The 11,212-nt window shown below is 30.4% G+C and overlaps 1 protein-coding gene across 1 annotated transcript; it reads right to left on the bottom strand.

Moving 5' to 3' along the window:
• Nucleotides 1–5,027: 5,027 nt before the first annotated feature.
• LOC100787769 (mitochondrial-processing peptidase subunit alpha) lies at nucleotides 5,028–10,295 on the bottom strand. The gene is made up of 13 exons (XM_003525248.5): nucleotides 10,039–10,295; nucleotides 9,397–9,657; nucleotides 9,021–9,317; nucleotides 8,774–8,941; nucleotides 8,472–8,639; nucleotides 8,298–8,378; nucleotides 8,051–8,117; nucleotides 7,670–7,767; nucleotides 6,823–6,895; nucleotides 6,101–6,171; nucleotides 5,910–5,959; nucleotides 5,300–5,412; nucleotides 5,028–5,216 (listed from the first exon to the last, which is right to left on the bottom strand). The coding sequence occupies exons 1-13, from the start codon at nucleotides 10,075–10,077 to the stop codon at nucleotides 5,167–5,169; spliced, it is 1,536 nt and encodes a 511-aa protein (XP_003525296.1). The 5' UTR covers nucleotides 10,078–10,295; the 3' UTR covers nucleotides 5,028–5,166.
• Between the last annotated feature and the right edge of the window lie 917 nt (nucleotides 10,296–11,212).

Below are 11,212 nucleotides of genomic sequence, written 5' to 3'. Positions count from 1 at the left end.
GTTTCAAATTGTATTCTCTCTTCTATTATGAATGAAACGAAGTAAGTTTGTTATTGTCCAAAAAAAAAAGTACAAGCGAAAATGTCTTAGAGCACAAAATTGCGGTGTATTTTTTGAAATGTATTTATAGAGAATGAAAAGTAACTCTGAGATAGAAATAGTTATATACATACGTACGAAGTGAATGTTTTGGTGTTTAAATAATAATGGAATTGAAGTCCGAGACAATTGACAAATAAGAACAATAATCCTGACTACATATAATATTTTCGATGATCTCTGTATCTTAACAAGGATTAATCTCATCTATCATTTAGGAAAATAACATCAATGTACATTAAAAAAAGTCCATAAATTAATAAATGAAACTAGCTTGAACTAGAAGCCGAATAATTTACTGTTATCTCTGCAGAATATCAAATTAATGGATAGTTATAATTTTTTTTTAGTACTATTATGTTCCCTCTTTTTTTGTCATCATCTTTGCCGCCTGTGTTATTTCTATTCAGGGGCTGTCTAAAGTATTGGTCAGTCGCACACAACTTATGTAGTTTCACATAATATAAGAACTAGCATGATGAAGTAAATCTTCAGCATTATGTGGGTCCGGCCTTCAGCATAAAGTAACATAATCAGATGATGGTTAGATTTCACGTTTATAACTACATATTCTTTGGTGTAGTCAAGATAAAAATGATGGAGGGGCCCTAATGATGTTTTCAGTATACATAGATTGCGATGATGCCTCCTTGTCTTCGCAAATTTCAAACTTTTATTTTATTTCAAGGAGCTGAAAATGAGGAGAGGGATCAGAATTTTCACCAAAAAGATCAAGAGACAGTCCGGAGGAGTGAGGAATATATCCTATGTTATGGGTAGAACATAGTTAATTAACTTGGGCCTAGAAATTAGCAAAGGTACCAAAAAAATATTCTTAAACATCGTTTCAAATATTTCTTCTTTTTTGATATTATTAATGATAATTTGTTTGAATTAGGATTATTATAAATAATAAAAAATTAAATATTTAAATTATTAGTTTAGATGAAACAATTTTGTTCATTAGGTAGTTGTTTCAAATATTTTTCTTTGTAACTAAAATTTAAGTAAAAAAGAAAAAAAAAAGGAGAATTGGATTGTTTTATTATCCATTTAAATTGACCTTTGACGAACCAATCCATGGAGCCCACATGTTAATAAAGTTCTATGTATCATATATCCCCCGGTTCGCGATTGCAATGGAATGCAATTAATGCATAAATATTCCACTGTTAATTTATAATATTTGTTATTTATATATGGCTGGTAACACAGTTCCGGGAGAATATAACCAGTTATACTAGTTTTAGTTATTATACTCGGAGGATTTAGTTTTATACACATTCAAATATTCCAAAATACTCTTTCTTTGTTCTGCATAATCCACCTTTAAGAATAATTCTTATAGGACTGCAATTATTGACACGGTGTATATCAGTATACCTATATTCCAGATTACACAAAAGATTTAAGTATTTAACTATAAATACTTTGTAAATTTAGCAATTCTTGCACTTGCACGAGTATTTATTACTGGTCTAGGTAGTTTATTCAATTCTAAAAATCTAATTATTTTCAACCAATAGAGTTGTTATTATCATCATTAATTAATCTAATATGGGAGACAAAAAAGTCGCATCATGAGGATTCTCATAAAATAAGTATAGAGTAATTAATTACAAGGTAAAATAAAAATAAGAAAACATTGCAAGACAGCAGAGCAAGCAATACTAAATTGGGGACACATTCATCTTATTTGCCATCCCTACCCATGCCCACAGGCCTTAACATGGATTAGGATTATTAATTATTATATCATAGTTACAATTTTACATTTCTATATTTATTGTATTTAATAAATTTATAGAGATTTTTTCCTCATAATTGTTATTAATAGTAGTATAGTAGAGATAATAATAGTAATTAAGTGAGAATTGATCTTGTGCAGTTGTGCTATTAAAAATATGCATCGTTACGTTCTAGTTATAATTCTTATATTATTATATTTATATTGTATTTAATAATTATTTAGAGAATTTTTTCTTATAACTATTGCATAAAAAATAGTAGTATAACCATTCTTAAAATTTATTAATAATTATTTAACTGTTCTTAAAATTATAAGAACTTTTTTTTTTCATTGTTTGCCATAAATATTTAGAAAAAATTATATAACCATTATTAAATCACATGAGAAATGTTTTCAGATATAGTTTTTGATAATTAAATAGGCAATAGTTATTTAATATTTTTAGATAAAGAAAAATTTGGGGAAAAAATAATAGTCTATTAGTTTTTTTTTAAACTTTTGCATATAAAAAATATAAACTCTCAAAAATTATAAAAATGATTTTTTTTATCAATATTGATCATATTGTTCTTTACCAAAAAAAATCTTTTTTTTTTGTCCTCATTTATAAAAGTGTCAAAATGAGTTTGAAATCAACCTGAATAACACGTGAATAAGGTCAGATTGGGTTATAAACTATTGAGCCTGAAAAATTGGGCAAATTAGACATAGGCTTATGAAATATGGACTTGAAAACAACTTGCCTATTTGGTCAATATTATTTATTATTTTAATTTTTTCTTGATAAAATTTTTATAAATTTAGACTTGAAATTTGATACAATCCAATGGGTCAAGCCATCCCAACAAATCTCTAACCCATAAGAAATTCAAGTTGGTGTAGCTTGCTTTCACACCTTGGCCCAACATGTTTTGGTCCAGCGGCTTAATTTGTCACCTCTATTGTTTTACTAAAATAAAGATTATATATGATATTTTCATAAATAAAAGACTAAAGAGATTATTTGTTTTTTAGTGATTAAAAGCAAACATTGTCCTATTTTTAGAGACTAGAAATACATTTTAACCTTTAATTTAAATACAAAACTGGCTAGTATAAATAACTTCATTTCTTTGTTGTAATTTTAAAGCCAAAAAAAAGTTTTTTTACACATGAAATACATTGTCATAAGAATACTTTTCACCCAACATATCCTAACATAAAAATTATCCCATATAATCAATTATAATTATATTTATAATCGATTATCAAAATAATATATTTTTACAAATTTAAAAACACGCAGAAGTTATACCATCTGAGACAAACCCAAAATCCAATCATTAGTATATGATTTTTTTAATAGTATCTTCTTGACGCTAAAGTAGGATTTCAATGAATTTTCAATTTTTCTTTTTACAAAATTGTTAAGCAGATTTAAGTTTTCACCATCACCCAAAGATCTCCAAAAGGTAAGAGGTCAAGTACTTCTCTAACTTTTGTTGAGAACTTACAATGATTTTGACAAGGAAACAACATGATCTCGTTTCATATTTCATATAATATGCCTAATTATATATGTTTAGTGAGCGCCCTTGTCGGCAATGGGAAAGGAATTACTATAAGGGCCCCTATTCTCATTATTTCTTTTTGCTAAAAGAGAGGACATGTAATTAATTTAACCCATCTATGGATTGTTTTTGACATTGACGTCTCTTCGACTTTCCTTGTGAAGTGTAATTCTTTGTTGGGTGAAAGGTGTAGATGAAAACTTTATTAGGGAGCACAAATTCACAACATTCGAATTAAGCCTCCACGAATATGCACTTGGTTAAGTGATCCAATTTTCTAATTAAAATTAAGAACAATTATTTTCAAGAGCTGTCTTCTTTAAAGAAAAAAAATTGGTATTGGTAACTACAAAAGTGGGAATGACCGCATGAAATATGGTAAAGAATATCTGAAAATGTTGATTGGTTTATCTGATACTAGATAGCTTTCTTCTATATTACTCGTCAAAATATAGTTCTGACTAATTGGAGCCAAGGTACCTTCTCGGCAAGAGCAACATGTTACAAGTACAACAGAAAGAGGAATAACATAGACATGACATGTTTGGCAGGAAACTGTTGAGAATATATTTTAATTATAGTCTTAATAGACTTCTAGCAATGACATTTATACGCACATGTTGAAGAGAATCAATCATCAAATCAATTAATTAGACAATTTATGTGTAATTGGCTATATTTAATATAATTATTGTTCAAAAGTGTTTAAAACAATAAATCAGTTAACTTTTCTTATTTCAACAAATAGTTGATTTTTTTAATCTTACTCTTTCTGTTGTTCAAGAAAAAAAATATTGAATAATCTAAAATTCGATCGAAAAATAAATAAAACCTGATAAGAATTATTTCCTCTAAGATCGAACTCAAATACTATTTCGAACTCATACTATTTGATATTCAAAATTGTCTCAGTCACGAAAATATCAAGTTATATGTTTTGTAAAGAACAGTGCAGATATGTGAAACATACCTAAAGCCTGTACTGTATGAAAAATTTACAATAATTAAAATGTAGTCCAATGAAATGAAAGTAATTATGACACGCTAAATTAAAAACTATGGTGCCAATTACATGGATAAGTCATATAGACATCCAAATAAGCCTTCATTAGTTAGCCAATATTGATACCGACGACACAAATCCAACTGATGGGAGAATCGAAACTGCAGTGGTTGAAAGAATTTAAACAAAACAAAAACATTTTATTTTCAGTAAAATTAAGTGCTAGCTATAATGATTTTTTTTATAACGGTTCCGTGTAATGATTTTAAGTTTTAACTAAAACAAACATGCAATAATTATCATAACTTCCGTGGGGCTATAAAGATGACATCATAAGATAGAATGAAGGTATATTTTTTTTCTTGGTTCACGGTCACAGATTAGATGAAAATTAGTCAATCCACACAAAGAAGACGCCAATCTACAACTACCTTTCGCATGTCAACTTGTAGAGGATCTATGAAAAAGGACAGTTTAAACCGTACCAATGGATAACAACGATATTCGATTATGATTTGGTTTCCCAAAGAGATTCAATCCAAAAAATAATCCAGTAGTTTTAAGTTCAGTCCAAAAAATAGTCATGTGAGAACTCTCAGATCAATGTTTATGTACCCAGAAATAATGAGATGTGAAAATCACTAATTTATTGACTACAACAAGGATAGTTAGGAAGTTTAACTTAATTTTACACCTTTCATCCGTACAAGACTTGATTGTATATAAAGAAGACTCAATATGATGGGTGGATGAAAGCAATCTCATTAGGCACGGAATTTGAGACTCACTGATTCATAGCTTGGAACATAGAGAACTGCAGAAAGTGGGGAGGTAAGATTAAAACTCAAGAACAAGATACAAAAACAATCAAGGAGAAATTTTCACAAAAACAAATACCATCTCCATATGATGCCATTGTGAGAGGAGAACAAATGAGCTTTCGCGAAATTGAAGTGATATCCTTCGAGGTTACTTCATCCACTGCCTTCAAGAAATCCTCCACAGGTTTCCTGAGTAGGGAGAAGACATCCTTTAGCTACAGGCAATATAGCATTTCGAGTATAAAACAAATGCAAGCAACAATAGGCAACATTTTGTACAAAAACTAACAGTGGTGTCAATCCATATTCAGCATATAACTTTCAATTCCACATGAACAGGAATATGGAGTCTCCAATCTAAAAGAATACTAAAGCAATGGCCAAGCCTATATCTTTCTATAGGTACAATAACACGTTCAATGCTAATTTTATTTTTTGAAAAAATCAAACGTATATTTCACCATCATGTCCGCACTCTTATACTCATTGCAGAACAGAATTGCAATACACCAAGATACTAAACCACCAAAGAAAATGAAATGCTGAAGAGGAAAACAAACAGAAAAAATCAGTAAACAAGCCAGCAAACATGTATGCAAGGAATTCATCCAGAAACAAAAAATACCAGTTAGGTAATTACTAAAAGCTCAAATTAACTGAATTAGAATGTCCTTACTGAGCCATACCTCTCACCATATGTCAAAATTTGTCTTCCTATATCTTCTGAAACAACCATCTGAAAAAAACATAAAGTTCAGTAGTGATTAGATAGTTACCAAAAAAAAAGCACAATAAGAAAAACTGAATGAAAATTGAAAAATAAATTTTTGCCATTGTAATTTCCATATAAAATTTCATTTGAGATGTATTTACTTACTCTTGATTCCAAATTCATCAAAATTGCAGATTTGGTAGCCTGTTTGGCTCGATCCAGCTGTACCTGGTCAACTGCAGATAGAAACCAAAAGGATAAGTGTAAAACTACCAATCCAATCCTTTGTTTGTTTATATGGAAATAGAGATGAAAGAAATGGAAAGGGAAATGGATTGAAATATCAAATTTCTACTGTTCGGTTGAAAGGAGAAATTGGAAGAAGGGAAATTTTCTATGGGATGGAAGACATGATCTCTCTTTTTATTTTTTGTTTTAATTTCTATAAAAAATATTTATATAGCATAAAAAGTTGAAAAAATAATTTATGTTTAAGGGAAAAAACAATGAAGTAAAAAACTAATTTTTTTAATTAGATTAAAATCATTTTTCATACAATTTATTTATTTCTACTCTCTTTTCCATCAAACTGAGACAAAGAGGAGAGTCCCATTTTCTTTTAGTTATTCAGTTAAACCAATGATTTATTATTATATCATAGGGGGAAAGCCCTCTTTTTCTCAATGATGCCTTTTTCAATCATCCAAACAAATGAAGAGAGATTTCTTCACTTTTTTTATCCATCCAAACAGCAGATTTTTTCTAGTTTATTTCTCTTTTATTTCTATCCTTCTTATTTCTTTTCTTTGTATTATACTTCTAATCCAAATGGAGTATAAAAGTGATAATCAAGAAGCAAAATACTAGTCAAGAGCATAACAGCAAACCTTGTCCAGGAGTAGCAACAGCAAGAATCTCATTAGCAGCTATATCAATGGCTTTTGATACAAAATCTGAGCCCTAATGCATAAACACAAATGGGGTCACAGATTATTAAAAAAAATTCTGACACTAATGTAGATTGACAGATAGTCATAGTCAAGACTCGAGCAAGGAACAGATCACATGGATCATATCCACCATATGTATATAAGCTCAACAATTCCAGGCATTTTGGAAAGTAGGGAAATGGCAATTTTGGAATGAAAAACACTTTCCACTTTCTTGGCAAGACAAAAATGTGAGAAGGTAAAAAAAAAAAGTATTTGTTCTCACTAGTGAATAGCTTTGGTTGAAAATGATTTTCATTCCAACCTATATTTTCCACCTTCCTACTTGTCATTGTCACCATGTTATGCAAAGATCTATGAATAGCATGTGACATAAGTTCTGCATATGGATATTTATATTACTTTACTGTAGAGATTCCAGGATTGATAATTAAGGATTGCGCAAAAACTCATCTAGTCTAAATAAATCAACCATACATAATAAGCTGAAATCTAGCCCAAAAGACACAGCACAAATCTGTTAAACTTAAACCTGCCAAGCTCATTTATAGAATAAGGCACCAATTCTCGTTCATCATTAATACTGGTGATTTAAGGGGAGTTAGAATTATTATACAGTTGTTGAACTTGAAAGCATGCTGAAATTTTGGTTCTGGTCTCTTTCATTACAAGGGTTTAATAGGATCACCCTCAACTATGATACATTCAAAAATTGGCAGACATAAATATTCCAATATATCCAGAAACCATAATTTCATAATGGACAGGACTCAAAGGGGCTTACTGTTGTAACTTGGATACCAAAAATGCCAGTGTCATTGTAAATATTGTTGAATGCTGAAATTTCATGAACTTGTGGATATTCATTCAGAACATTTTGATCTGCATGTGATAAAACCAACAATGTTAAGGTGATACAATTTACGAACAATCAAAAGAATACATTTTTTGGGGGAAGAGAGGGAGCACATAAAATGCTTAGTTGCACAAAGATTGTGCAATAGAGAAAAGCAAGTACAAAAATTATACATCAAATATTGAGCATCACAAATAATAGTTGTCATTTACTGCAGTCTTATATGTAACTGAGTATCAGCCATTTCATTCTCTGTTCCTAGCTTCAAGTAGAAAGTTAGAAGAGACTGAATATTTCAAAATAACTTACATAGCCGTGAATACATCCCTTTACCAGGTCCACCAGCTGAGAATGATCCACCGCCTCCCAATAGCATCTATAGTGAAATGAGAAAATACAGTAAAATACAAACTTAATGAATCATATTGTAAAGAGTAAACATACTTTAAGAAACCAACTAGACATACATTACACTGATATATTTTAAGCCACCTTAAAAGAAGAAAAGGAAATTTCAAGTGCAGAAAAGCAAGAAAATATAAGACATTATCAAAACCTGAAGAACAGTCAAAACCATAGCATCCTTCAACTTATGCCAGCCACCAGGAAGTTCAAATGCTAGAGCAAAATGGGTCCTCTGGTCATTCAAGGAATGTTAGACTTGACAAATTTCATCCCAAAAAGTAAAAACCTGATGTGTGAACAGAAGCTATATTTTTCTATTGCATACCCCTGATTCCTTTTGACATCTATAATCACCACCAGTATACACTGATTTTGGCTCCTCTGGACGCGGGACACTGGGTAGATCAGACAAAAGAGGTTCTGCAATAGATAACAATTCCTCATGTTCAACACCAGATGCTGCAAGTACTATCCGAGGTGCCGTATAGTTCTCCTGATGTTTCATAAAAGTATAAGTCTTATAAGAAAGGTAAAGAACATCTTATAAAGAATCTTTAAATTTTGAGAGACAAATGAACACGTATTAAATAATTAAGTAACATATAAAGATTAATTATGAAGACTTACAGCAACAAACTCCTCCAGAATTGTACTATTTAGTCTATTTACTGCTGATTCTGAAGCTAAAAGAGGATTTGCCAAGGCACCAGAAAAACCAGCAGAATGAATTGCTTCCAAAAGTAAATCTTGAGGATTTTTGGAAGCTTCACCAATCTCAGCCTTCACTTTCAGAAGCTGCATATAATTGCAATATTAGTAAGAGAAGCTATGACTAAAAGCATTCTTGACAGGGAGATGGAGATTGGAAAGGTACCTGCTCGTTAACCTCCCAATCAAGGAAAACAGGATTCCTGACACAATCAACAAGCAGTTCCACCATTTCAGGAACATAGGTCTTCAAAGCATCAAAAGTGTAACCCATCTGCTCTCTAGAAGCTGAGGCCTGCACATTGCCACCAATTGCCTCTACCTCACGAACTACCCGAAAGTGACTCCGGTTTCTAGTGGTCTTGAAAGCCATTCGTTCAAGCAGATGCGTAGCCCCAAAACTTATCGGACTCTCATATATTGAACCACAATCTACATATAAACCTATTGACGCAGTGGGACTCTGAAGAACCAGAAAAATGTTGTCATTATTATATTTAAATGTTAGACATTTTGCAAGGACATCATCAGATAATTCATACCGGTGATGTTTCAGAGGCCACTTTGAGTCCATTTGGGAGTGTAGTAATAATAGTTTTACCCGGCGCAACATAATCAGGCAATGGAGGGGGAAGTGTAACGCCTGGAAGTGGAAAACCCAGAGATGGTAAAGAACTGGTTCGGTCTCCAGTGAGCCATCCAAATAAACCACCCAAACCAGAAGAAGAGGATTGTTGCGTGGCAACGGAACTTGCAAATCTGGCACTGGCAGGTACCCTGCTGCTGCTGCTGCACGAACGGGCCTATCCGAAATCCAAACTATCAGACTGACAATCAAGCTCAAAATCTAAAATAATTTTCTAGGCACAGTAAATCAAGTGATAACGTTTGAAAAAAAAAACAGCAGAAGCACAGAATCACAGAATGTAAATTATTTTAGACTTTCAGCCTGAGCTACTACACTAGCTAATGCAGTAGTTAACAGGAATTTCGAATCGTAATGCAGTAGTTGTTAAACACAAGTCCGAGAATACGGGGAAGAGTTGTAAAGGGACTAATCAACTGAATAAAAACTAAGTGCTGATTTTGTTGTAATAAAAAGTAAGTGCAGAGAACGGTGAGAACTAGGGCACAAAATAATTGAAAGACAGAAACATATGAATAGAATTAGGGAAGATAGTAACCTTGATGGCCCTAAGACGTGAAGCAGCGTTTCTGTACATGGCTGCCGGTTGATGGCAAAGGCAATAGAGCTCAAAATCAAAGTAGTGATATTTGATTCTTCTTCTGCTCGAAGCTTGGGACAGAGAACAAAGAGGCTTAGCCGTCGCTCTGGGACTAGTCAGTGTTGTCTGTTCTTCGCTTTTTCAAGTCTGGGCTCTCTAACACCAACCAAACAAGGTTTTCATGGCTCACCAAGGTTATGTTGGCTTCAAAGTCCAAACTTGAGAAATTAGTTTATTAATTAATAAGTATATTTGGTAAAACTATGATTTATTTTAAAAAAATAATTAGAAAATTGGATAAATATATTAAAGATAAAAATATAAAATATAAAAAACTAAAAGATAAAAGTAGCATTTCAAAAAATATTAAAATTTATTAAAAAAAATATGTTTATCAAACTGTCAAATAAATTTTTCAATAAAGTTAAGAATGTTTAAAATCAAACTAAATTGTTCGAAATCATCAAATTAATTAAAAAAAATCAAAAACCAAAAAACTAAAAAAACTTAAAAAATCATATAATTTTTTGGTTTGGTTCGATTTTTTAATCTTATTATAAAAAATTAAAAGAATCTGAATAAACCGTATATTATAAATATATTGATTTTTATTACAATTATTAATTATAAATATTAAATAATTTATTACTTTTCATTTACTTTATAGTCAAGATGTATATTTTACTTTCATATGTGAAAAATGTATTAATATTGTTAAAAAAATGATATTAAATATCAAGTAAAACATAAATTATTATTATGCTACAAAAGAGTTGATAATGTTAAGTAAAAGTAAAAATAATAATTTTTAACTAAAATATGTTAAACAAGATTTAATGAAAAAATAAAATTCATTTTTTAAATAATATAACATAATAATTATGTAAATTTAGTTCATAAATTTTAAAGTATGATAATAGAATAAAAAATAAAAAAATTATCAAACCAAATCAAATCAAATTGCAAAATTTTGATTTGGTTTAATTTATATTTGATGTTATATTTAGATTAAATCATATTTTTATTTTATATTTGATTTAAATGATTTTTTTGTCTAAAAATCAAATGAAATCGCGTCAACACTCCTAAAAAAAGCTGGCCACTAAAATGTCTTGTTAAATATAGCCTAAGT

This window comes from Glycine max, chromosome 5 (genome assembly GCF_000004515.6).
Source record: "Glycine max cultivar Williams 82 chromosome 5, Glycine_max_v4.0, whole genome shotgun sequence".
In the NCBI taxonomy this organism is placed as follows: Eukaryota; Viridiplantae; Streptophyta; class Magnoliopsida; order Fabales; family Fabaceae; genus Glycine; species Glycine max.
Note: the sequence above shows the minus strand (reverse complement) of the source record. Positions and strands in the feature narration are given on the sequence as shown.